This window comes from Pieris brassicae, chromosome 7, assembly GCF_905147105.1.
Source record: "Pieris brassicae chromosome 7, ilPieBrab1.1, whole genome shotgun sequence".
NCBI classification, from domain to species: Eukaryota; Metazoa; Arthropoda; class Insecta; order Lepidoptera; family Pieridae; genus Pieris; species Pieris brassicae.
Window position 1 is genome coordinate 2,904,092 of NC_059671.1, and position 27,957 is coordinate 2,932,048.

At 35.4% G+C, this 27,957-nt stretch overlaps 2 protein-coding genes across 2 annotated transcripts in view; both read right to left on the reverse strand.

The window, feature by feature from the left end:
• Positions 1–1,445: 1,445 nt before the first annotated feature.
• LOC123712181 (leucine--tRNA ligase, cytoplasmic-like) lies at positions 1,446–27,940 on the reverse strand. The gene is made up of 4 exons (XM_045665167.1): positions 27,708–27,940; positions 26,771–26,980; positions 2,434–2,668; positions 1,446–1,685 (listed from the first exon to the last, which is right to left on the reverse strand). The coding sequence occupies exons 1-4, from the start codon at positions 27,738–27,740 to the stop codon at positions 1,477–1,479; spliced, it is 687 nt and encodes a 228-aa protein (XP_045521123.1). The 5' UTR covers positions 27,741–27,940; the 3' UTR covers positions 1,446–1,476.
• LOC123712174 (leucine--tRNA ligase, cytoplasmic-like) overlaps positions 1,446–27,957 on the reverse strand; it is a 33,642-nt gene continuing 7,130 nt past the window's right edge. Inside the window, exons 4-5 of the mRNA XM_045665158.1 lie at positions 16,573–16,757; positions 1,446–1,500 (exon numbers count right to left, since the gene is read on the reverse strand). Of these exons, the coding sequence (XP_045521114.1) occupies positions 1,477–1,500; positions 16,573–16,757 (209 nt within the window). The 3' untranslated portion in view covers positions 1,446–1,476. The remainder of the gene's footprint in view (positions 1,501–16,572; positions 16,758–27,957) is intronic.

Sequence of the window (27,957 nt, forward strand, 5' to 3'; positions counted from 1 at the left end):
GTTTGTTTGTTCGGTTTTTACTAGTAACTAAGTCAATATTGGTGAAATTTTTTGTGGCCATTTCTTTTAGTTTTTTGGTTCTATTTAGTGCCTTTTTCACAATAGACATATTTATGGTATCGTGAGAAACACAAAGACTGAGTTACGACCTAAATGCTACTTTATGATCCTTATTTACGACATTCCAAAATATATTTTCTTACTTATTAAGCAAGAATTTTATTCAAAGTCAAAGGTAGTTACAATTTTTCACTCATGTCGCCTCGAAATAGTAGATTAATTTTTTTAACAAGAACTTAGATACATATGATTTGACTGCTGAAATTTCGACATACGAAGCCGCGATTTCTATGTGTATTTTTCCATTTGTAGAGTCGAATTTGAATCACAATTCAAATAAGTTTTATTGTATATATTTTTACATATTAATGAAGTAAACTGTACACTAAACAAATCCGTTATTTTGATTTAAACTACGTACAATGACAATAACAATACTCCGAACCCCGAACATTATTTTTAATTGTTATTATTTCGGGGAATGCCAAGTAAGACGTCAATATATTTTATTAACTCCGACTTGTCCGTTTTTAGAGAGTATAAATATGTATTATCAATATTTCGTAGGGAAATAACATTTTGTTCGAGTAGCAACGTCTAAATAATTCGAGATACCGCACACTTAAAAGGTTCAGCGGAAAGGAATGGCAATTTTTTTGCGTCTCACTGAGGATGTCGATTTAACGAGGTGCGAGTTATACAGATTACACTGTATTTTGTTTAATCAAATTGTTTGTGGTAAATCAATCATCAGCCCTAAATCACAGCTATGGAAATCGTTTTTTTTTTATGTGTTTGTATTATATAAGTGTGTAAATATTGGATTATTTAGGTATTTCGCGTTCGCATAGCCTGCGACCGCCGGGGATCGCCGCCATATCGTTTTCGCGATGTTAAACATTTTTATGTGAATAAACGTTTATATGTTATTTAAATATAATATAAAATTGCAGCTCTTTTATTTTTTAACCCATTATAACTCCTTGCGACTATATAATCAAATTTTAATAAAACATTTAACATGAGATACACACACATACACATAATGCGATGAGACAGAAATGAACAAAACGTAAATCTATAGCTCTTCTGATGGCAATACTATATTTCGTCATTAAATACTTTATGCAGATGCATATACATTCGCAAAATGCTTACTTACACATTGATGTGCCTAAAGGCATGTTGGAAATTCACAACTGTATTCAGTGCTCACAACAAATAAACTAACCAATAAATTTCTAAACTTGACCGTAAAAACAAAGATTATTTTTTTAATAAAATTGTTCAAAGAGTTTTAGAAACTTTTCTTACGTTTCTTACCACTTTTCGAAGCATTAAAATCTCTAAACAAATAAAGGACTAACAAAATAAAACACTTATTATAAAAATAAATAAATATATTTCTGAAAACAATCACTTATCATAAGTATACACAAACTGTAAGCCGACGTCAATATTCGTTCCGTTCTGAACGAGTTCTATACGCGACGCTTCCACGTGTACGCGTATACCATCGCCATTGACGAGTTCCGCGCATTTTGTCACGTGATCGCCTGCTACTGGAATCTTGCGAGGACCTAACGCCGGATCAAGATATCGCCACAGCTTTAGAGCATTTATGTCTGAAAGTTAATAAAAAATATTTTCAGGGGTTTCAATTTAACTATATAAATATAATAGTTATTTAACTAAATTAAAGATTTAAGCTTGCGCCTGGTAGATATACCACACACACTACAGCGAGGAAATGCTGCCACAGGAACCAAATTTGTTTTAATTTTCTATTTATTCATTTTGAATTATTATTATTAATACTATGCATGTTAAAAATATTGTAAATACTGTATTTGTGTGTTTAAAATAAATTGTATTCTGAATTTACATACTAATAGTTATTTCTTACTATCGTAATCAAATAATTTGACAGTAAACTAACGTATGCATAATAATTAACACACAATACATAGTGAGACAATTAAAAAATTACAGCTGACTGCTTTATACTTCCCAGCAATAGATGGCCTATATATAACCTTTATATCAAATTTATTTGACAAGTTCATGTAGCAGTCGCTGACCACGACTGCTGTGAAGAAACGTCGAGTTGTGTAAAAAATTGCGTTTATATTTCAATAGAACTAACTTTATCAAATTTTACTTGCATTATTTATTTACACACAAATATTATATTATTATAATACAAACAAACACAGAAATTCTCCCATTTGCTTTTAAGCCACAAACACTCTGTCAATCCAAGTGAATCCTTAGAGAATATTTCCTAGAACAGTTAAAACACTAATCCACTGAAAATGAGTATTACTGGTGACTATAACTTTGGATTTATTTTAACCAATTTTTTTTACTAACCTTTAATAGCCTTAATCTCTTTAGCGATCTTGGCTTTAATCTTCTCAACCGTATCCCCATCTACCAGGGTCACAGAAATGGTAAACAATCCACTCATCGGTGTGGGGTTGGTGAAGGTCACTGTAAGTCCAGGTACCGCAATAAAGTTGACATGTGGACTACCAGGCGCACAGTCTTCTATCGTTTTTTCTGGAGTATCAGGACTGTATGTATGTTTGACTTCGATTGCGTCAAGCTGTTGATTCAGAAAATTATACAATAATCCAATTATTTAAACAAATCTCCGATGACAGACAAAAAGTTTTGTAATAAATTGGTTTTTTTTTAGACTATCTGTATACAATAAAGTACAGGTTTTTCGTTTACCCATTCTACTGTCCGTTTTGGTTAACGACAAGTTCAAACGTGTTTTGGGTAGAATTGTTTTACGTACTGTTATAACTGTTTATGAATATAGCTTTTTAAAAAAACAAAATATGAATTTGGAGCAACCGTCTTGAGTAAGGAGTAGGATACAACTAACTGGGGTTAGAGCGGATGTTGGTTTTATAGGAAGCAAAGTGTTTATGTGTTGAAAAGGAATAATGAAGTCAGCTCTAAGGCTAACAGAATAAGGGTGTAACATCTCCTGGGGTAAGACTAAACTTCGGGGTTATAATTCGAAGTTTAGGAAAAGATATACTCTATAGGTGCCTTCTGATGCTAGGTGCTGGGATATTTTTTGTTTGATTAATTTCAGGATTAGAGTGATGGGGTTGTATGGATTCTTGAGATATAGAAGAGGTAATAGGGGTAACTTGAGTTATAGGTAAGTCACCAAGTTGTGATTGAGAGGATCTAGATAGGAGACGGCTGCGTTTCTTTATTATAAAAGAAATCTTAAAAATACAGTACATTAATATAATTCCTATGATTATATAGAAAATGATTGAATACTGAGTCTCGTATTTTAAAATTGTATGTTGATTTATAATTTCATCAGCGGTAGCTGATATGACCTTTGATTTTGATTTAAGTTCGTTTGCATAAGTGTCTAAGTTAATATTTAATAGTTTTAAAGGAGCCTCATTATTCAATTTGTTTACAACCTTATCGAAATTACAACATGAATCATTAATTAGATTGAAATCTGATTGTACATGAATATCTGTGGTATTAAGAGAATATACTTTTAGCTTGGGAATTAATTTCGTACCTTTACAATGTGCTTTACAGTTAATGGGGATTTTAACAATTCCAATGCCGTGTAGATTTTTCTCGATTACATTTTGGTTTAAGCATTCTATAAACAGTTTATTGGTATGAGATTGTATATAAAGCCAATTGTTATTATAAAGAGTTTTCCAAATATCTACTGTACCATGTATGAATTCTATTTTACATTGGTTTGGGAGTTTATTAATTAAATTTAACAGGATTTCAGTTTCACAACTAGGGTTTTCAGTTGTTGAAAAGGTGTTCATGATGTCACAAATATAGTTGTTGAGATTAACAAATTTGCAGGTATTAAGACTATCTAAATGACAATATTCTGACTTGTCTTTGGTCACTCCGATATATTTAAAACTAGGAATAATAAAACTGAAAGCGGTTGGATTAACATTGCTATAGGGCGTTGGTAGTGCTATTGTTTCATATAAATTAAAACTAATTGGAGACACTAATGGAATTCTTAGAATAAAAATGATTTTGCTATTAAAGCTATAACACGTTACACCGGATACATTCATTAACGAGTACATGTTGTTTAATTCTAATTCTACTGGGAACTTATAATCTACAGGTAAATGTTTATAATAGTCAACGAGTTCTAAGTACAGTTGTTTGGGCGTTAAGATGGCCGGATGAAGGATGTTTTTATTACTGAGAATGATCGCATAGACAATGTCAGAGAGTTGAAACGACAATGTTAGCATGGAAGCTTCTAAGCTGTTTATTATAGAATTAATTTTGGATTTTACTAATATTTGATCGGAAATTACACTTAAGTTTTTTTATATGTACTGAGAATTCGTTGATAGCGTTATTAAGATTGGCTTCGTTAATTTTAATTTTATATAAGGTTTCATTAATTTTAAATAGAGTGGAACTAGTGACTAATATGTTTTCTTTTATTAAGGAGGCCAACCTTTTTTCATTATTTTCGCTATTACGTATTGCGTTATCATATCTGATAGCATCGTCCTCATTTAGGGTGCCAAAAACTATTTTAGCAAGGGGTCCGATGCCACCAAACCAGGGTGATCTTTTATGTCTGTTGCTGTCCGTTAAATGGGAAATAGAAGAAAACTCATTAACTAAGTCATGGTATCTGACTGTTAAGGGTTCTAGTATGTTTTGACATTCTAGATTGTCTATTGTTTCTAATTGTAGTTGTCGACATATGTATTTAATGGTAACTAAAATTGAATTTATATTTCCTAAGTGTGGTTCTATGTGGGATATATCGAGAGGTGATACAATATCTAAATACCCAGTGTTTATGTTTAGTTTCCCAATCGGGTCAAAATACAACCCGGGACTGTGAGTGATTGGATGTATGAATTCTCCGTAGGCCAATACGCTGTAACGAAAATATTATCTTAATAAATGTAATTTATATGGTTAATAAAATAAGATAATATAGTAAAATTAATAATAGGTTCTAACGTTATTAACATTATAATATGTTATAGTCATGTGAAACATTAGCGGGTTTCACTTCATCGAAATGATGTGTGACATGACGTCTGTTAATAAGTAAGGTAAGGTTATTTTTACCGTTTATCCTTATTATTTTATAAGGGCCTTTCCATATAGGGGAAAGTGCTTTCCGGAGTCTTAAATGATTTTTAACATAGACATAATCGCCTACTTTATACGTTATGGGTCTGGTATGAGAGTCGTAATATTGTTTTGACCTTTCTTTAGCTTTTGTGATATTTTCGAGGGCTTTTTCTCTTGAGTATTTTAATCTATGAGTTAGCATTTTGAGATACTCAGGGTATGTGGTATCAGGATTTGTATTATATATTGAATCAGGAATAGAGGGTTTTTGTCCAAACAAAAGTTCGTAAGGGGTGTAGTTAGTAGTACAATGAACGGATGTATTATAGGTCATAATAGCCGTGTATACATATCTAGGCCAATTATCTTGTTCTTGGTTAACAAATGATTTGAGGTATTCCTTTAACGTGGAATGACTACGTTCTAGGGCGCCTTGTGTTTGTGGGTGGTAAGGGCTTGACCAGAGTTGTTTTATTTTCATGAAATCACAAGTTTTCTTGAAGAGGTTTGACGTAAAATTTGTACCTTGATCCGTGAGAATACTTTTAGGTATACCGAAGAGTGTGATAAAATGTATTAAACAGTCACTTGTTTCTTCGGCGGTCGTGGAACGGATTGGATATGCAACGGAAAACTTTGTGAGATCATCTTGTAGAGTTAGTATGAATTTTACCTTTGCGGTTCCTGATTCAGGTAAGGGACCTACTATATCCATTGCGATGCGTTGGAAAGGAATAGTAGAAGTAGTAGTAATTTGCATCGGTGCTCTGTTTAATTTTCTCAAGGCTTTATTTTCTTGACATGATTTACAGGATCTTACATAGTTTTCTATATCACTGCGCATGCCCTTCCAGTGATATTTTTCCTGGATGCGTTTGACCATGCGAATAGTGCCTAAATGACCTGCGATAGGTATGTCATGATTTTCTTTTAGAATTTTCTTTATTTCAGAAAGTGAAGGGAAAATAAGACAATTTTTATGAATAGTAATGAAGATATTGGAATTATGAAATATAATTAAAATTATATTATACAGTTTTGTGTATATATAGGATTCGAAAGGATCTTTAAAATTAGTAATACTTATTTGTTGTGTTGTTGTCGAAATGGTGAACTTTTGTAAATAATAAATATATGATCTTATCGCGAATATTTAACAAGATATAAGAATATAGAGTTCTTTCTTTATTTAGGAATTCTTCTTTATTTGTTAGTTCCGAAAGTATTTCTTCGACATAGGGATTGCTATCATCTAAGTCGATTGAAGTTGGTATGATAATGACTTTGTCGGAACTTTTAAGGATAGACGAGTTTGATTCTAGAATTTTAGCGTTAGACTCAAAGGTTTTGGATTTTGTTAACTTAGAAAACTGTGAATAATTTCCATTGAATAGTTCTTGAATTAAAGGTTCAGATCGGTCTGAATCCTGTGTAATAGGAGAGTCAATATTAGGAATTTCAGGGAATTCAGGAATGGTTAATTGGTCGGTTTCGGAGTTATTTGGATTACCTGTATCTGGTTGAGATTCCAGGTTTAGGAATTCATCTAAAACCTTTTGAGGGTCGATGGGAGAATCGGATATGTTATCGATTTGGATTTCAGGGTGTGACATGGTTTCCATTGGAATGGGTGACATGAAAGCGTCATCTGGATTAAATGATGGTGGAGTGACGAGAAGATCCATTAGTCCCGAATCTAGTGTGGCGTCTTGAGGATTTGGAATGTTACTAGGATGTTCTATAGGTAATATAGGATTTACGGGATAACGGGATAAGGCGTCGGCGGCGGAATTTAGTTTTCCTTTTTTATAAATGATTTCATAATCGTATTCCTCAAGCTTGAGGCGCCACCGCTGCAGCTTACTGGAAGGATCTTTATGATTGAATAGCCATTTAAGTGGTTTATGATCTGTAATGATTTGGAATTTTTGTCCATATAAATATGGTCTCAATGTCTTACAGCCAAATATGATAGCTAACAACTCCTTTTCAGTTGTGCTATAATTGGATTCACTTTTATTGAGAGTTCGGGATGCGAAAGCAATAGGTCTTTCTTGACTTGTTGATCCTTGTGAAAGGACTACTCCGAGAGCATGGTTAGAAGCATCCGTTGTAAGAATGAAAGGTTTCGTGAAATCAGGATAGCACAGGACTGGTGCTGAAGTAAGTTTTTCTTTAAGGAGTTCAAATCCTAATTGTTGTTGATTTTCCCATGAAAAGATTTGATCCTTTTTGAGGAGAGAGGTAAGGGGTTTTGCAATGTTTGAGAAGTCTGGAATAAATCTTCGATAATATGAAACAAGGCCGAGGAAAGATTTTATATCTTTCGGATTTTTAGGAATTGGGAATTTTATTACAGCTTTGACCTTGTCTGGATTTGGCTTGACACCGTCTTCGGAAATAATATGCCCAAGATAACCGGCTTCGCGACGCAGAAACTCGCATTTGTCTGGTTGTAATTTGAGATTGAACTCGCGCATTCTCTGGAAGATGGATTCGAGATTTTTTATATGTATATAAAGATCAGGAGAGTAGCAGACTATGTCATCTAAGTAAACAAAGCACCTGTCTCCTTGGAGTCCTGACAATACAGAGTTCATCAGCCTTTGGAAGGTTGCTGGGGCATTTTTCAGTCCGAATGGCATTCGACAGAATTGAAAATGACATTCAGGTACTGTGAAGGCGGTTTTGGGTTTATCCTCATTCTTAAGTTGGATTTGGTGAAAGCCTGATGCTAGATCTAACGTGGAGAAATATTTGCTACACCCAAGTTGGTCAAGGATTTCTGCAATCTGAGGAATAGGATACGTGTCGCCTATTGAAATATCATTTAACTTACGATAATCTATAACAACACGCCATTTTTGTACGTTAGAAGCATCTAGTTTCTTGGGTACCACCCAAATTGGTGAGGACCATGGGGAATTAGAAGGTTCAATTATGTGTTGTTTTAACATCTTGTCGATTTGGTTACGGACTTCGACTTTGTGTATTTCTGGAAAACGATATGTTTTGGTATGAATTGGAACGTCGGTGGTTGTTCTAATCTCATGTCTCATGGCATTTGTATATGTGAGGTTTTCGTTTGGAAGATGAAATATATCCGAATAATAAGAGCATAGTTGGAGAAGAGCTTCTCTTTCTTCATTATTTAAGTGAGAAATTCGTAGTTGATTTAAGACTTCCTTGGTTCTTTGAACAGTACATTTGGTTGTACTAATATGATTAATAAATATTGTTGAATTATCGGGTTTATAAGTGTCTATAGGAGTTAAATTAAGATTAAAATTTGATTTCAGGTTTATAGGTTCCTCTGAAATATTTGGGACTGATACATTAATTCTTTTATTTTCTTTTACAGTTACTAAGCAGTTAGCTACCAATAGGTTAGGATAAATTTTTTGATCTAGGATTAAACCTTCTTTTAATTTAGGATTGGAAATAGAGCATTCGATTATAGCTTCGGTTCTTGGCGGAATTAAATAGATAGGTTCATTAAAAAATAGTTTGGTCGTAATTTTACCTATATAGAGTAAGTCCTTTGTGTAATCTATTTTACAGCTGAGGGCGTTAAGCATGTCGGAACCTATGATACCATCGTATGGTAAATTAATATTATTTACAATGTGAAATTTATGAGTCAATGTGGAATTTGAAATTTTTAGTTTTAACTGAAAATGACCAGCTGTATTAATAGCTTCGTCTGAAGAATCGATTCCTTTTATTTGAATAGATTCTTTAATGATTCGGGGTTGTTTCTGAATTGATATGTTTTTCAAAAGGCTTATCGATGATCCAGAGTCTACTAAAAGGGATAATGGGATATCAGATACTGATGAATCAACCAAGACATGAGGTAAGAGCGTTTTCGAAGGGTCGCTGAGTATTTCATAGGATCTGGTAGGCTTTGGCAGGTTAGTGGTACACTCCTGCGCAGATACAGAGGATTTAGTAGTTGGCAGGTCAGAGGTTTTACTCTGCTGCACGGATACAGAGGATTTAGTAATTGGCAGGTCAGAGGTTTTACTCTGCTGCACGGATACAGAGGATTTAGTAGTTGGCAGGTCAGAGGTTTTACTCTGCTGCACGGATACAGAGGATTTAGTAATTGGCAGGTCAGAGGTTTTATTCTGCTGCACGGATACAGAGGATTTAGTAATTGGCAGGTCAGAGGTTTTATTCTGCTGCACGGATACAGAGGATTTAGTAGTTGGCAGGTCAGAGGTTTTACTCTGCTGCACGGATACAGAAGATTTAGTAATTGGCGTTGAGGGTGTCGATTTTCGAATTGAAGGTCCCGCACGACACCGGGACGAGACGGTTACTCGTTTTTTGAATCAGAATCGTAATCGACCGTGTCGTAACCCTCGTTTGAGTCGGAATTTGAGTTGTCCTGTTGAATAAGGTTATGGACACGCTGAGGTGTCCTTGGATTTTGAGATTTAAATTTATTATTATATTCCCTCTTTCTGCAATTTTCTAAGGTATGCCCTGAATTTTTACAATATGTGCAGAAAGGAATTGATTTCGGGTTTGAAGAAGTAGGAGGAGGATCGGATTTGTGAATTGAGACTTTAGTAAATTTTTCTTTATGGGAATTTGTTTTGAATAGGAATTGTTGGATTTTTTCTTCGGAAATGGCGATGTTGATAGCTTCGTTGAGCGACTTTGGAGATTTACATCTAACGATGTTGGAGATTCTGGGGGACAACCCCATTTGAAAGTGATGGAGGGCTAATTCTTCCATAGCCGCGGTTCTGCCATACATTTCCCTATTCTTATGCCCGTGGCTGATTGATATTTCTGTTAATAATTGTGAAAGGTATGTTTCTATTCTAAGTCCATATTGGCTGACGGGTTCATTGGCTAACTGTTTACACTCTTGCAAGTCTGTGAGTAAATGTGTGTAATGTTTTCTTTCGCTAAACTGGGTTTTAAGAAATTCTTTGAGTTGGGGCCAATTCGAAAATTCTTTAATTGAACAGGCTGTTTCTGCTTTACCCTCTAATTGGCAAAGAATGAATTTAAATAAGATTTCTTTTTGATATTCTGAAGCTAGTTCGTAAGCATTATTACAGTTTGATAGGAATGAATTTAATTTGTTTCTAGAACCGTCGAATGGTTTAATGAATTTAAGTAGAATTGATAACTCTAATTCGGTTCTAGTTTGTAAAATTGTAGGTGAAGGTTTCTTTTTTGATCTGGTGATAGGTCCAGGAGGGGGAAGAAGAGCGTTTTCATCTTCTGTGTCAGTGATGCAGACTTCGGGTTTGGTACCACCCGGGCTTAGTGTTCGGCTTTCCATTTTAATATTACACACAAAATAAAATATACACAGAACTTACAAAAGTAAATAGAAAAAGAAAAACAATTTAAAATAATTAGACCAAAGACTTACAGAATATTTAATGTCTTGAGAATGGATAGTATAAACATCCCGTCGAGGTTGTTTCTGTAGTTGATTGTCACTCTCGATGCTGATGAGATGAGTTGATATTGATTTATGGTTGTTGCAGATTTACGGGCACTTGAATAAGGTTGAGTTGTTTGCAGTTATTTATATATATTCCTTTTTTTCTTAAGGATGGATTTTTCCGATTAACTCCTGAATATGAATTGCTCTCACGTGTAGGAAGTGGTATTGCTTTTAGATAAATGGGCACTTGCACTTTTCCACTTTTTAAACTTTTCACACGCGTAACTTAGAGACGAACCGAGGATTTATTTAAAAATCCCTTTGCGCTGCCACCAATTGTTATAACAGCACGCTAATCTTAAATTGCTTTGCACAATGTTTGAGGACACAATAAATAAATCAAGCGAAACTAATTACGTTATAACAGTATAGTTACCCCATTTAACTCCTTGAGAGTACTCAAAATGATATGTTGCCACTTCGGGTACTCCTTAGCGACCCATATCACCGCCTTATTCGGCTTCCGCTCCGGTTTGGGCGCTTCGCCTTTTTTAGGCTTTCGGACTGCGCAGTGATTCTTGAGGTAGATACGGAAAGAATGGGCGGCCTCCATTAAATAGTTACTGGCTTTCATTGCCACTATATCAATGTCAACCGCTTTTTTTTCTAGCTGATCGGAAGAAATGTAGGCCAATTATTCAAGAAGGAAGTGTTCATACTTAATCTACCAGCGATGAATGTACCTAAAGAGAAACCGCGTAGCGCCGTCGAATCAGCCGAAGGGGCGGGGCTTGACAAACTATTCGCCAACGGGCCCACATAACGTACGAGTACGTACGTTAATTTGCGGGTATTAACCGCGTTCTGATTTAAGTTAACGCCGCACTCGAGTTTTTTCCGCGATTTAAACTAAATGCTAGACTAATACTTATATTGAAATTAGTATAAAATAATATCGCAGAAAAAAGCCGTAGTGCGGCTGTTACAGAATGAATTGAGCTTTTACATATGTATATGTCCCTGTTAATTATGAAATGATTAGAAAATTGCAACATTATATCGTATTTTTATGTCAACAAATAAGTTCCGAGACGATTTTTATGTTAATTGATTTATTTTAACCTAATTTTAACCTTAGTTTAGCTATTGTTGTCGTTTAAAGGAAATAAATCTTACCTACCATGGATATTCTAGTATGTTTTAAATCTCAGTACATTCTGTAATCAATGTCAAAATCTCGTCTTATTCATAAACCTTTGGTAAAGGATTTTTGTCACATATTTTATATAATGTCCATTCGACAATAGATAACTATTTGGCCGCAATTATGGCAACAATGGTGTCTAGTTAAATTTGGTTTATTTTTTAACTTGTGGAGTTTATTCTCGAATATTCTAATTGTATGGAATTATTAACACCTGCACTCTGAACTTACTAAAAAGCTACTACTATAGGACCATTATAGACGCTTCTTAGTAGTTCTATAAAATTCAATACTCTATCGAAAAGTCTATTTGACAGATGACAGTGAAAAATAAAGTATTGTTAAGAGTAATCTATCTAAAACATGACTTTAAAAGGCGTTAAAGAGTAAAATCACTGGTAAAGTAATAATTTATCTAAAAAAAACACAGTTAAAATATAGATTTTTATATGTCAGTTACGCGACACAGAACAGATTAGTCGAATCGACAATGACGTATGCATGTTAATAATATCTTGTTTAATATTAATACTATCATTGAGTTTTATTTGCTGGTTTTTTTAATGATTCATAATACGTATTTATATGAGTAAAAATATCAATAATTCTTCATGTGTTTACAAGTGAGTCATGCGACGCCATCTTGGCCAGAAAAAACATTTTGGCGCGTTTATGATAATAAGAATTGAATTTGTATTTTAGTGAATATTACGCTGAAATGGTTTTTAAAATCTTGTCAAATATCTCGGTGTTATTTAGAAGCAGGTGAACTCGTGCCAGCAGTCTTAACAATACTTTGGTAGATTCAGGTGTTAAAAAGTCTAGGTAAAGCAAGCTAACCAATTAATTATGAGTATTCGAGGATTTACTTAATTTTAGAGGTAAATGCGAACGCGAATATGGAAAAGTATTAGGAACTATACGGCGACAGAGCGCATTAAAATTAAACATATAAATGTTTTATTTACTTAGAACATAGATTTTACATAGATCTTCAATTTTAACGATAAATTCGTACTTTTGAATTTTTTTTTAATATGAAGGCGAAGCCTCCCTCTTGGGATTTCATTCATTTATGTATATAAGTGTGATTTGATTGAATTTTTTTTTAAACTGAATGTATGTTTTAGTTTTATATATCACATGAACGTTCCTATAAAAATAATACCGTTGATTATATTACTAGACACATGATGAGATTTCTATGTAAAATGTGTGAACACGTCTGTATTTTAAAAGTTGTACGCCATAGATAAATAAATTCGCAAAAAATATTCAAATTAAGAATTCCATTAATTTTTTATATATATATATAATAATTATTTAACAAAATAGGTATATAAAAGTTATTGCTTCCTACCTCTCCTACCCGGGGTACAGATTGGAACATTCATTTGTGCCGCGGGCGGGAGTTTGCGTGTACGTCAGAGAGGATATCTGTTCTCGTCGCCTCGGGTCGCTTGAAGGAAGGGACCTATCTAGCCTCTGGCTGCGCGTAGACTGCGATGACCATCCGCGATTCTATGCATGCCTGTATAGGTCCCATAGCGGAAATACCCAAAACTGAGCGACTCATTGAGCACATCCAAATGGCTACAGATTCCCTGCTCGAAGGGGTTCCTACCGCTGAAATCGTGATACTTGGCGATTTTAACGCTCACCATGCCGATTGGCTCGGTTCGGAAACCACCGATCACGCGGGAAGATCCTTTCACGACTTTGCTTTAGCTTACGACCTGTCACAAATGGTCCCTGCGATTACGCGAATACCAGATGTGGATGGTCATAAACCCTCTTTGTTGGACCTTCTGCTGACCTCACATCCGGAGACCTATCAAGTCTCTGTTGACCCGCCATTGGGTTCATCGGATCATTGTGTGGTCCGGAGTACTGTGCCTACTACGCGCCCTCCTCGGCCCCGTTTTTCGGGTTGTCGTCGTATTTGGCACTATCGGTCAGCAGATTGGGATGGGATGCGGTCTTTCTTTGCGTCCTACCCTTGGGGGCCTATATGCTTTTCGTCGGAAGCTCCAGATTCCGTCGCTGCCTTTGTCGCCGAAGTGGTTCTGCAGGGCATGGAACTTTTTATTCCATTCTCTGCGGTGCCGATCGGTGGCAAGTCACAGCCCTGGTTTAAGCGTTCTTGCAAGGCGGCATCGCGTCGAAAGCGAGAATGCTTTAATGCATGGGCGAAAGCGGCGATATCTCGTGATGCCAATACCAGCGAACATAAAAAAGCATATAACTCAGCCTCCAGGTCCTTCAAACGGGAAATCGCTAAGGCAAAGTCAGAGCACATCGCCAGATTTGGCGAGAGATTGGCCCAACTCCCTTCTGGGACCCGAGCCTTCTGGTCTCTCGCCAAAGCTGTACAAGGGAATTTTTGTCAGCCATCGATACCACCGCTGCACAGAGAGGATGACTCGCTCGCCCACACTGCGAAGGAGAAGGCCGACCTCTTGGGCTGTCTCTTCGCGTCCAACTCGACTTTGGATGACCGGGGGAGATCACCACCGGCGATTTCGCGGTGTGATAACTCAATGCCGGAAATCACATTCCGGAAACGTGCTGTTCGCAGAGCACTATCTTCCTTGGACATTCATAAGTCGAGCGGGCCGGATGGTATCCCTCCAATTGTGCTGCGTACATGTGCTCCTGAGTTGGCTCCGGTCCTGACGCGCCTTTTCCGGTACCTGTACTCGCTCGGCACTGTCCCGAAGTGCTGGAAGACCGCTTCGATACATCCGATCCCTAAAAAAGGCAATCGCTCTGATCCATCCAACTATCGCCCAATCGCAATAACCTCCTTGTTCTCCAAAATAATGGAATCCATTATTAATGGCCAGCTCTTGAGTTATCTAGAGGGCCACCAGCTGATTAGCGATTATCAGTACGGCTTTCGTCGTGGTCGTTCGGCTGGTGACCATCTAGTATACCTTACTCATAGATGGGCAGAGGCAATTGAGTCCAAGGGGGAGGCACTAGCGGTTAGTTTGGACATAGCGAAAGCCTTCGATCGGGTGTGGCACAAAGCACTGCTCTCGAAGCTTCCAGCCTACGGGCTTCCTGAGAAATTATGCGACTGGATCTCCAGCTTTCTAGCCGATCGGAGCATCAAGGTCGTCGTCGACGGAGCATGTTCCGACCTTAAACTCGTGAATGCTGGGGTCCCACAAGGCTGTGTTCTGTCCCCGACCCTGTTTCTTCTGCATATCAATGACATGTTGCAACTTAGCAACATTCATTGCTATGCGGACGACAGCACTGGGGATACTCTTTACACTGGCCGGGCAGGTATTTCTCGGGCAGTTGTCGATGAGTACCGGAACAAACTTGTGTCTGAAGTCGAAACTCTTTTACGTGGAGTCTCGGACTGGGGTAGACTAAACCTAGTCCAATTTAACCCCAAGAAGACACAAGTTTGCGCGTTTTCCGCGAAAAAAATACCCTTTGTCGCTACTCCTCTTTTCGAAAACACTCTTCTTGAAGCCACAGCCAGCATCGGAATACTTGGCGTTGACATATCGAACGACGTTCAGTTTCGCGGTCATTTGGAGGGAAAGGCTAAATTAGCCTCCAAAAAGCTTGGTGTGCTCAGCAAGGCGAGACGGTACTTCACTCCGGGCCACCGCTTGCAACTCTATAAAGTGCAAATACGGCCCCACATGGAATACTGTTCTCACCTCTGGGCGGGGGCTCCCCAGTACCAGCTCCTTCCACTTGACCGTATCCAACGAAGAGTGGTTCGAATCGTCGATGACCAATCCCTCTCCGAGCGGCTCGATCCTTTGGCGTTGCGTAGAGATATGGGGTCACTCTGCATCTTCTACCGCATTTACCATGGAGAGTGTTCAGAGGAGTTGTTCGGATTAATACCTGCAGCTGAGTTTCAGCATCGGACGTCGAGGCAAAATACAAAATTCCACCCGTATCACCTCGACGTCCGACGTTCCACGACTGAGCGTTTCTACAGGCAATTTTTGCCGCGCACCACCGCTATGTGGAACCAGCTGCCCACTGAAGTATTTCCGAACCAATTCGACTTAGGGTCCTTCAAGAAAAGAGTGTACAAATTCTTAAAAGGCCGGCAACGCACTCGCGAGCCCTCTGGCATTGAGAGTGTCCATGGGCGGCGGTATCACTTAACATCAGGTGAGCCTCCTGCCCGTTTGCCCCTATTTTATAAAAAAAAAAATGTTATTTAAATATAATATAAAATTGCAACTCTTTTATTTCTTAACTCATTATAACTCCTTGCGACGATATAATCAAATTTTAATAAAACATTTAACATGAGATACACGACCAAGTCTGTCCGACTGCTGTAAAGCACTCGTAATCGATTTTTACTTTAACCTTAAACTTCTACTTTACTTTTACTTTAAACTTCTGTATTAAACAAAACGTAAATCTATCGCTCTTCTGATGGCAATACTATATTTCGTCATTAAATACTTTTGCAGATGCATATACATTCGCAAAATGCTTACTTCCACATTGATGTGCCTAAAGGCATGTTGGAAATTCACAACTGTATTCAGTGCTTACAACAAATAAACAAATAAACAAAGCAATAAATTTCTAAACTTAACCGTAAAAACAAAGATTATTTTTTTAATAAAATTGTACAAAGAATTTTAGAAACTTTTCTTACGTTTCTTACCACTTTTCGAAGCATTAAAATCTCTTAACAAATAAAGGACTAACAAAATAAAACACTTATTATAAAAATAAATAAATATATTTCTGAAAACTGTAAGCCGACGTCAATATTCGTTCCGTTCTGAACGAGTTCTATACGCGACGCTTCCACGTGTACGCGTATACCATCGCCATTGACGAGTTCCGCGCATTTTGTCACGTGATCGCCTGCTACTGGAATCTTGCGAGGACCTAACGCCGGATCAAGATATCGCCACAGCTTTAGAGCATTTATGTCTGCAAGTTAATAAAAATTATTTTCAGGGTTTTCCATTTAACTATATAAATATAATAGTTATTTAACTAAATTAAAGATTTAAGCTTGCGCCTGGTAGATATACCACAATACAGCGAGGAAATGCTGCCACAGGGACAAAATTTGTTTTAATTTTCTATTTATTCATTTTGAATTATTATTATTTATACTATGCATGTTAATAATATTGTAAATAATGTATTTGTGTGTTTAAAATAAATTGTATTTTAAATTTACATAATAATAGTTATTTCTTACTATCGTAATCAAATAATTTGAAAGTAAACTAACGTATACATAATAATTAACACACAATACATAGTAAGACAATTAAAAAATTACAGCTGACTGCTTTATACTTCCCAGCAATAGATGGCCTATATATAACCTTTATATCAAATTTATTTGACAAGTTCATGTAGCAGTCGCTGAACCCGACTGCTGTGAAGAAACGTCGAGTTGTGTAAAAAATTGCGTTTATATTTCAATAGAACTAACTTTATCAAATTTTACTTGCATTATTTCATTACACAAAAATATTATATTATTATAATACAAACAAACACAGAAATTCTCCCATTTGCTTTTAAGCCACAAACACTCTGTCAATTCATGTGAATCCTTAGAGAATATTTCCTAGAATAGTAAAAACACTGGACCCACTGAAAATGACATAAGCTTGGATTTATTTTAACCATTTTTTTTACTAACCTTTAATATACAGACAGACAGATAAAAAGTTTTGTAATAAATTGATTTTTTTTTAGACTATCTGTATACAATAAAGTACAGGTTTTTCGTTTACCCATTCTACTGTCCGTTTTGGTTAACGACAAGTTCAAACGTGTTTTGGGTAGAATTGTTTTACGTACTGTTATAACTGTTTATGAATATAGCTTTTAAAAAAAACAAAATATGAATTTGGAGCAACCGTCTTGAGTAAGGAGTAGGATACAACTAACTGGGGTTAGAGCGGATGTTGGTTTTATAGGAAGCAAAGTGTTTATGTGTTGAAAAGGAATAATGAAGTCAGCTCTAAGGCTAACAGAATAAGGGTGTAACATCTCCTGGGGTAAGACTAAACTTCGGGGTTATAATTCGAAGTTTAGGAAAAGATATACTCTATAGGTGCCTTCTGATGCTAGGTGCTGGGATATTTTTTGTTTGATTAATTTCAGGATTAGAGTGATGGGGTTGTATGGATTCTTGAGATATAGAAGAGGTAATAGGGGTAACTTGAGTTATAGGTAAGTCACCAAGTTGTGATTGAGAGGATCTAGATAGGAGACGGCTGCGTTTCTTTATTATAAAAGAAATCTTAAAAATACAGTACATTAATATAATTCCTATGATTATATAGAAAATGATTGAATACTGAGTCTCGTATTTTAAAATTGTATGTTGATTTATAATTTCATCAGCGGTAGCTGATATGACCTTTGATTTTGATTTAAGTTCGTTTGCATAAGTGTCTAAGTTAATATTTAATAGTTTTAAAGGAGCCTCATTATTCAATTTGTTTACAACCTTATCGAAATTACAACATGAATCATTAATTAGATTGAAATCTGATTGTACATGAATATCTGTGGTATTAAGAGAATATACTTTTAGCTTGGGAATTAATTTCGTACTTTTACAATGTGCTTTACAGTTAATGGGGATTTTAACAATTCCAATGCCGTGTAGATTTTTCTCGATTACATTTTGGTTTAAGCATTCTATAAACAGTTTATTGGTATGAGATTGTATATAAAGCCAATTGTTATTATAAAGAGTTTTCCAAATATCTACTGTACCATGTATGAATTCTATTTTACATTGGTTTGGGAGTTTATTAATTAAATTTAACAGGATTTCAGTTTCACAACTAGGGTTTTCAGTTGTTGAAAAGGTGTTCATGATGTCACAAATATAGTTGTTGAGATTAACAAATTTGCAGGTATTAAGACTATCTAAATGACAATATTCTGACTTGTCTTTGGTCACTCCGATATATTTAAAACTAGGAATAATAAAACTGAAAGCGGTTGGATTAACATTGCTATAGGGCGTTGGTAGTGCTATTGTTTCATATAAATTAAAACTAATTGGAGACACTAATGGAATTCTTAGAATAAAAATGATTTTGCTATTAAAGCTATAACACGTTACACCGGATACATTCATTAACGAGTACATGTTGTTTAATTCTAATTCTACTGGGAACTTATAATCTACAGGTAAATGTTTATAATAGTCAACGAGTTCTAAGTACAGTTGTTTGGGCGTTAAGATGGCCGGATGAAGGATGTTTTTATTACTGAGAATGATCGCATAGACAATGTCAGAGAGTTGAAACGACAATGTTAGCATGGAAGCTTCTAAGCTGTTTATTATAGAATTAATTTTGGATTTTACTAATATTTGATCGGAAATTACACTTAAGTTTTTTTATATGTACTGAGAATTCGTTGATAGCGTTATTAAGATTGGCTTCGTTAATTTTAATTTTATATAAGGTTTCATTAATTTTAAATAGAGTGGAACTAGTGACTAATATGTTTTCTTTTATTAAGGAGGCCAACCTTTTTTCATTATTTTCGCTATTACGTATTGCGTTATCATATCTGATAGCATCGTCCTCATTTAGGGTGCCAAAAACTATTTTAGCAAGGGGTCCGATGCCACCAAACCAGGGTGATCTTTTATGTCTGTTGCTGTCCGTTAAATGGGAAATAGAAGAAAACTCATTAACTAAGTCATGGTATCTGACTGTTAAGGGTTCTAGTATGTTTTGACATTCTAGATTGTCTATTGTTTCTAATTGTAGTTGTCGACATATGTATTTAATGGTAACTAAAATTGAATTTATATTTCCTAAGTGTGGTTCTATGTGGGATATATCGAGAGGTGATACAATATCTAAATACCCAGTGTTTATGTTTAGTTTCCCAATCGGGTCAAAATACAACCCGGGACTGTGAGTGATTGGATGTATGAATTCTCCGTAGGCCAATACGCTGTAACGAAAATATTATCTTAATAAATGTAATTTATATGGTTAATAAAATAAGATAATATAGTAAAATTAATAATAGGTTCTAACGTTATTAACATTATAATATGTTATAGTCATGTGAAACATTAGCGGGTTTCACTTCATCGAAATGATGTGTGACATGACGTCTGTTAATAAGTAAGGTAAGGTTATTTTTACCGTTTATCCTTATTATTTTATAAGGGCCTTTCCATATAGGGGAAAGTGCTTTCCGGAGTCTTAAATGATTTTAACATAGACATAATCGCCTACTTTATACGTTATGGGTCTGGTATGAGAGTCGTAATATTGTTTTGACCTTTCTTTAGCTTTTGTGATATTTTCGAGGGCTTTTTCTCTTGAGTATTTTAATCTATGAGTTAGCATTTTGAGATACTCAGGGTATGTGGTATCAGGATTTGTATTATATATTGAATCAGGAATAGAGGGTTTTTGTCCAAACAAAAGTTCGTAAGGGGTGTAGTTAGTAGTACAATGAACGGATGTATTATAGGTCATAATAGCCGTGTATACATATCTAGGCCAATTATCTTGTTCTTGGTTAACAAATGATTTGAGGTATTCCTTTAACGTGGAATGACTACGTTCTAGGGCGCCTTGTGTTTGTGGGTGGTAAGGGCTTGACCAGAGTTGTTTTATTTTCATGAAATCACAAGTTTTCTTGAAGAGGTTTGACGTAAAATTTGTACCTTGATCCGTGAGAATACTTTTAGGTATACCGAAGAGTGTGATAAAATGTATTAAACAGTCACTTGTTTCTTCGGCGGTCGTGGAACGGATTGGATATGCAACGGAAAACTTTGTGAGATCATCTTGTAGAGTTAGTATGAATTTTACCTTTGCGGTTCCTGATTCAGGTAAGGGACCTACTATATCCATTGCGATGCGTTGGAAAGGAATAGTAGAAGTAGTAGTAATTTGCATCGGTGCTCTGTTTAATTTTCTCAAGGCTTTATTTTCTTGACATGATTTACAGGATCTTACATAGTTTTCTATATCACTGCGCATGCCCTTCCAGTGATATTTTTCCTGGATGCGTTTGACCATGCGAATAGTGCCTAAATGACCTGCGATAGGTATGTCATGATTTTCTTTTAGAATTTTCTTTATTTCAGAAAGTGAAGGGAAAATAAGACAATTTTTATGAATAGTAATGAAGATATTGGAATTATGAAATATAATTAAAATTATATTATACAGTTTTGTGTATATATAGGATTCGAAAGGATCTTTAAAATTAGTAATACTTATTTGTTGATAAGATTTAGAGATAATTTCATCACGTAGAGTTTTTAAGCTAATATAAATATCTTCATAAGATGAATTGTCGAAATGGTGAACTTTTGTAAATAATAAATATATGATCTTATCGCGAATATTTAACAAGATATAAGAATATAGAGTTCTTTCTTTATTTAGGAATTCTTCTTTATTTGTTAGTTCCGAAAGTATTTCTTCGACATAGGGATTGCTATCATCTAAGTCGATTGAAGTTGGTATGATAATGACTTTGTCGGAACTTTTAAGGATAGACGAGTTTGATTCTAGAATTTTAGCGTTAGACTCAAAGGTTTTGGATTTTGTTAACTTAGAAAACTGTGAATAATTTCCATTGAATAGTTCTTGAATTAAAGGTTCAGATCGGTCTGAATCCTGTGTAATAGGAGAGTCAATATTAGGAATTTCAGGGAATTCAGGAATGGTTAATTGGTCGGTTTCGGAGTTATTTGGATTACCTGTATCTGGTTGAGATTCCAGGTTTAGGAATTCATCTAAAACCTTTTGAGGGTCGATGGGAGAATCGGATATGTTATCGATTTGGATTTCAGGGTGTGACATGGTTTCCATTGGAATGGGTGACATGAAAGCGTCATCTGGATTAAATGATGGTGGAGTGACGAGAAGATCCATTAGTCCCGAATCTAGTGTGGCGTCTTGAGGATTTGGAATGTTACTAGGATGTTCTATAGGTAATATAGGATTTACGGGATAACGGGATAAGGCGTCGGCGGCGGAATTTAGTTTTCCTTTTTTATAAATGATTTCATAATCGTATTCCTCAAGCTTGAGGCGCCACCGCTGCAGCTTACTGGAAGGATCTTTATGATTGAATAGCCATTTAAGTGGTTTATGATCTGTAATGATTTGGAATTTTTGTCCATATAAATATGGTCTCAATGTCTTACAGCCAAATATGATAGCTAACAACTCCTTTTCAGTTGTGCTATAATTGGATTCACTTTTATTGAGAGTTCGGGATGCGAAAGCAATAGGTCTTTCTTGACTTGTTGATCCTTGTGAAAGGACTACTCCGAGAGCATGGTTAGAAGCATCCGTTGTAAGAATGAAAGGTTTCGTGAAATCAGGATAGCACAGGACTGGTGCTGAAGTAAGTTTTTCTTTAAGGAGTTCAAATCCTAATTGTTGTTGATTTTCCCATGAAAAGATTTGATCCTTTTTGAGGAGAGAGGTAAGGGGTTTTGCAATGTTTGAGAAGTCTGGAATAAATCTTCGATAATATGAAACAAGGCCGAGGAAAGATTTTATATCTTTCGGATTTTTAGGAATTGGGAATTTTATTACAGCTTTGACCTTGTCTGGATTTGGCTTGACACCGTCTTCGGAAATAATATGCCCAAGATAACCGGCTTCGCGACGCAGAAACTCGCATTTGTCTGGTTGTAATTTGAGATTGAACTCGCGCATTCTCTGGAAGATGGATTCGAGATTTTTTATATGTATATTAAGATCAGGAGAGTAGCAGACTATGTCATCTAAGTAAACAAAGCACCTGTCTCCTTGGAGTCCTGACAATACAGAGTTCATCAGCCTTTGGAAGGTTGCTGGGGCATTTTTCAGTCCGAATGGCATTCGACAGAATTGAAAATGACCTTCAGGTACTGTGAAGGCGGTTTTGGGTTTATCCTCATTCTTAAGTTGGATTTGGTGAAAGCCTGATGCTAGATCTAACGTGGAGAAATATTTGCTACACCCAAGTTGGTCAAGGATTTCTGCAATCTGAGGAATAGGATACGTGTCGCCTATTGAAATATCATTTAACTTACGATAATCTATAACAACACGCCATTTTTGTACGTTAGAAGCATCTAGTTTCTTGGGTACCACCCAAATTGGTGAGGACCATGGGGAATTAGAAGGTTCAATTATGTGTTGTTTTAACATCTTGTCGATTTGGTTACGGACTTCGACTTTGTGTATTTCTGGAAAACGATATGTTTTGGTATGAATTGGAACGTCGGTGGTTGTTCTAATCTCATGTCTCATGGCATTTGTATATGTGAGGTTTTCGTTTGGAAGATGAAATATATCCGAATAATAAGAGCATAGTTGGAGAAGAGCTTCTCTTTCTTCATTATTTAAGTGAGAAATTCGTAGTTGATTTAAGACTTCCTTGGTTCTTTGAACAGTACATTTGGTTGTACTAATATGATTAATAAATATTGTTGAATTATCGGGTTTATAAGTGTCTATAGGAGTTAAATTAAGATTAAAATTTGATTTCAGGTTTATAGGTTCCTCTGAAATATTTGGGACTGATACATTAATTCTTTTATTTTCTTTTACAGTTACTAAGCAGTTAGCTACCAATAGGTTAGGATAAATTTTTTGATCTAGGATTAAACCTTCTTTTAATTTAGGATTGGAAATAGAGCATTCGATTATAGCTTCGGTTCTTGGCGGAATTAAATAGATAGGTTCATTAAAAAATAGTTTGGTCGTAATTTTACCTATATAGAGTAAGTCCTTTGTGTAATCTATTTTACAGCTGAGGGCGTTAAGCATGTCGGAACCTATGATACCATCGTATGGTAAATTAATATTATTTACAATGTGAAATTTATGAGTCAATGTGGAATTTGAAATTTTTAGTTTTAACTGAAAATGACCAGCTGTATTAATAGCTTCGTCTGAAGAATCGATTCCTTTTATTTGAATAGATTCTTTAATGATTCGGGGTTGTTTCTGAATTGATATGTTTTTCAAAAGGCTTATCGATGATCCAGAGTCTACTAAAAGGGATAATGGGATATCAGATACTGATGAATCAACCAAGACATGAGGTAAGAGCGTTTTCGAAGGGTCGCTGAGTATTTCATAGGATCTGGTAGGCTTTGGCAGGTTAGTGGTACACTCCTGCGCAGATACAGAGGATTTAGTAGTTGGCAGGTCAGAGGTTTTACTCTGCTGCACGGATACAGAGGATTTAGTAATTGGCAGGTCAGAGGTTTTACTCTGCTGCACGGATACAGAGGATTTAGTAGTTGGCAGGTCAGAGGTTTTACTCTGCTGCACGGATACAGAGGATTTAGTAATTGGCAGGTCAGAGGTTTTATTCTGCTGCACGGATACAGAGGATTTAGTAATTGGCAGGTCAGAGGTTTTATTCTGCTGCACGGATACAGAGGATTTAGTAGTTGGCAGGTCAGAGGTTTTACTCTGCTGCACGGATACAGAAGATTTAGTAATTGGCGTTGAGGGTGTCGATTTTCGAATTGAAGGTCCCGCACGACACCGGGACGAGACGGTTACTCGTTTTTTGAATCAGAATCGTAATCGACCGTGTCGTAACCCTCGTTTGAGTCGGAATTTGAGTTGTCCTGTTGAATAAGGTTATGGACACGCTGAGGTGTCCTTGGATTTTGAGATTTAAATTTATTATTATATTCCCTCTTTCTGCAATTTTCTAAGGTATGCCCTGAATTTTTACAATATGTGCAGAAAGGAATTGATTTCGGGTTTGAAGAAGTAGGAGGAGGATCGGATTTGTGAATTGAGACTTTAGTAAATTTTTCTTTATGGGAATTTGTTTTGAATAGGAATTGTTGGATTTTTTCTTCGGAAATGGCGATGTTGATAGCTTCGTTGAGCGACTTTGGAGATTTACATCTAACGATGTTGGAGATTCTGGGGGACAACCCCATTTGAAAGTGATGGAGGGCTAATTCTTCCATAGCCGCGGTTCTGCCATACATTTCCCTATTCTTATGCCCGTGGCTGATTGATATTTCTGTTAATAATTGTGAAAGGTATGTTTCTATTCTAAGTCCATATTGGCTGACGGGTTCATTGGCTAACTGTTTACACTCTTGCAAGTCTGTGAGTAAATGTGTGTAATGTTTTCTTTCGCTAAACTGGGTTTTAAGAAATTCTTTGAGTTGGGGCCAATTCGAAAATTCTTTAATTGAACAGGCTGTTTCTGCTTTACCCTCTAATTGGCAAAGAATGAATTTAAATAAGATTTCTTTTTGATATTCTGAAGCTAGTTCGTAAGCATTATTACAGTTTGATAGGAATGAATTTAATTTGTTTCTAGAACCGTCGAATGGTTTAATGAATTTAAGTAGAATTGATAACTCTAATTCGGTTCTAGTTTGTAAAATTGTAGGTGAAGGTTTCTTTTTTGATCTGGTGATAGGTCCAGGAGGGGGAAGAAGAGCGTTTTCATCTTCTGTGTCAGTGATGCAGACTTCGGGTTTGGTACCACCCGGGCTTAGTGTTCGGCTTTCCATTTTAATATTACACACAAAATAAAATATACACAGAACTTACAAAAGTAAATAGAAAAAGAAAAACAATTTAAAATAATTAGACCAAAGACTTACAGAATATTTAATGTCTTGAGAATGGATAGTATAAACATCCCGTCGAGGTTGTTTCTGTAGTTGATTGTCACTCTCGATGCTGATGAGATGAGTTGATATTGATTTATGGTTGTTGCAGATTTACGGGCACTTGAATAAGGTTGAGTTGTTTGCAGTTATTTATATATATTCCTTTTTTTCTTAAGGATGGATTTTTCCGATTAACTCCTGAATATGAATTGCTCTCACGTGTAGGAAGTGGTATTGCTTTTAGATAAATGGGCACTTGCACTTTTCCACTTTTTAAACTTTTCACACGCGTAACTTAGAGACGAACCGAGGATTTATTTAAAAATCCCTTTGCGCTGCCACCAATTGTTATAACTGTTTATGAATATAGCTTTTAAAAAAAACAAAATATGAATTTGGAGCAACCGTCTTGAGTAAGGAGTAGGATACAACTAACTGGGGTTAGAGCGGATGTTGGTTTTATAGGAAGCAAAGTGTTTATGTGTTGAAAAGGAATAATGAAGTCAGCTCTAAGGCTAACAGAATAAGGGTGTAACAGTACGCAGTGAATATTATTGATTTATCTTTAAATATGTTATAATTACTAGAAATTTGTAATTTTCACCTAACAAGAGAACACGAGTTTTAACTAAATATTATCAAAGACTTTTAATCGAAAATAAAAATGCTGTGATTTGGCAAAGACCTACCGGAATCAACAACAGTCTTAACTGTTATAAAAGCAAAGAAAATAGGTCTTCAGGCGGCATTCGACGACGCCTACGATAAAATAACTTCGGTTTATGTTATTTTATTCATAGTAATGTAAATTGTTTTTATATTTTAACGTATGTATGTCAATTTATATCATGTTTGTCCTAATTATGTGGTTCAAATAAAATAAAAACATTTTTCTTCTTAATTCTTGTTTTCTTTAGGTCCCGATTACATACATACTAAAAATTCAAAATGGAACCCCGACATAGCAGCCTATCGTTTAAGTCCGGTGTATAACTGTATGCATTAAGAAATATTCAAAACTTTAAAAATGTTACTAATGCGTTAAATGATTATTTAAATTGTCAAAGAATTATTTTGTTCCTTCGAAACAGACTAAGCTATAAAAAATTAACTTCATAATAAATACTCGAAGTAATATGAACATTAATATCGCATCGTTACTTTTATTAATTTACATGCTTAAATAATATGAATACAATTTAATTGTAGATTATTTAAGCTAGCCCATCTTGACATCTTTTCATATAAACATATTATATTTTCTACTGATAATATAAATAATTTATACGAAGCGGTAAATATTAAGCCTACAAATACTTACATCCAAAGTATTCAGCAGATATTGTTTGTTATCTTCAAGCAGTTGGGCCTCATCAAAGGGCAAGGCAACAGAGAGTGCTTCGGGACCAATCTTTTGTAGATTATCTCTTGTGGCTTGAACGAATGGCATCACTCTTTTCATATATTTTTTAAGATCGTTTATAGCAGAAAGTTTTGTTGATAATACTTTGTTATCGGGGAGACCTGAAGGCTGCAATCATAATGATTTGATGTTGAATATATATTACCATACCATACTTATATATATATATATATATATATATATATTCATATATATATATATTCATATATATATATATTCATATATATATATATATATATATATATAAGTATGGTATAAAATAAACAGTTTTTATATAATTTTTTATACCAATAAGCGTTACGAGGTTAGAACTAATAAGTTACTATTTAAATAATTTTCACAAATATAACTTTTCGTTATTATTGCCATTAAAAAACTTAGACGAAGACGTTAATGTGTTTTCTAACTTCCCGTCAAGCTTTCGTCAACTGGATAACTGGATTTAACTGGATATATTTTTATATTTCCTTTTAATTGTAATTTGAATAAATTAATTCCCAACTAATTTTTGTGTGTATATAAAGTTTGACATGTTTTTTTTAATCTCATTTTTGTTAATTCTTTACAATGTTTGACAATGCCAATGGCAGTATAAACTTTGATGTCTTAGCCACAGATTTCTATCTCTTTCGTGACCGTATGTTTTTTCTAATAGACAAGTAGTCGATCAGACTTCGGCCGGTTTTCACAATGTACGTTCACCGTACGAGCGAGTGTTAAATACGCACATAGACAAAGGGATAATCGCACGCTAATCTTAAATTGCTTTGCACAATGTTTCAGGACACAATAAATAAATCAAGCGAAACTAATTACGTTATAACAGTATAGTTACCCCATTTAACTCCTTGAGAGTACTCAAAATCATATGTTGCCACTTCGGGTACTCCTTAGCGACCCATATCACCGCCTTATTCGGCTTCCGCTCCGGTTTGGGCGCTTCGCCTTTTTAGGCTTTCGGACTGCGCAGTGATTCTTGAGGTAGATACGGAAAGAATGGGCGGCCTCCATTAAATAGTTACTGGCTTTCATTGCCACTATATCAATGTCACCCGCTTTTTTTTCTAGCTGATCGGAAGAAATGT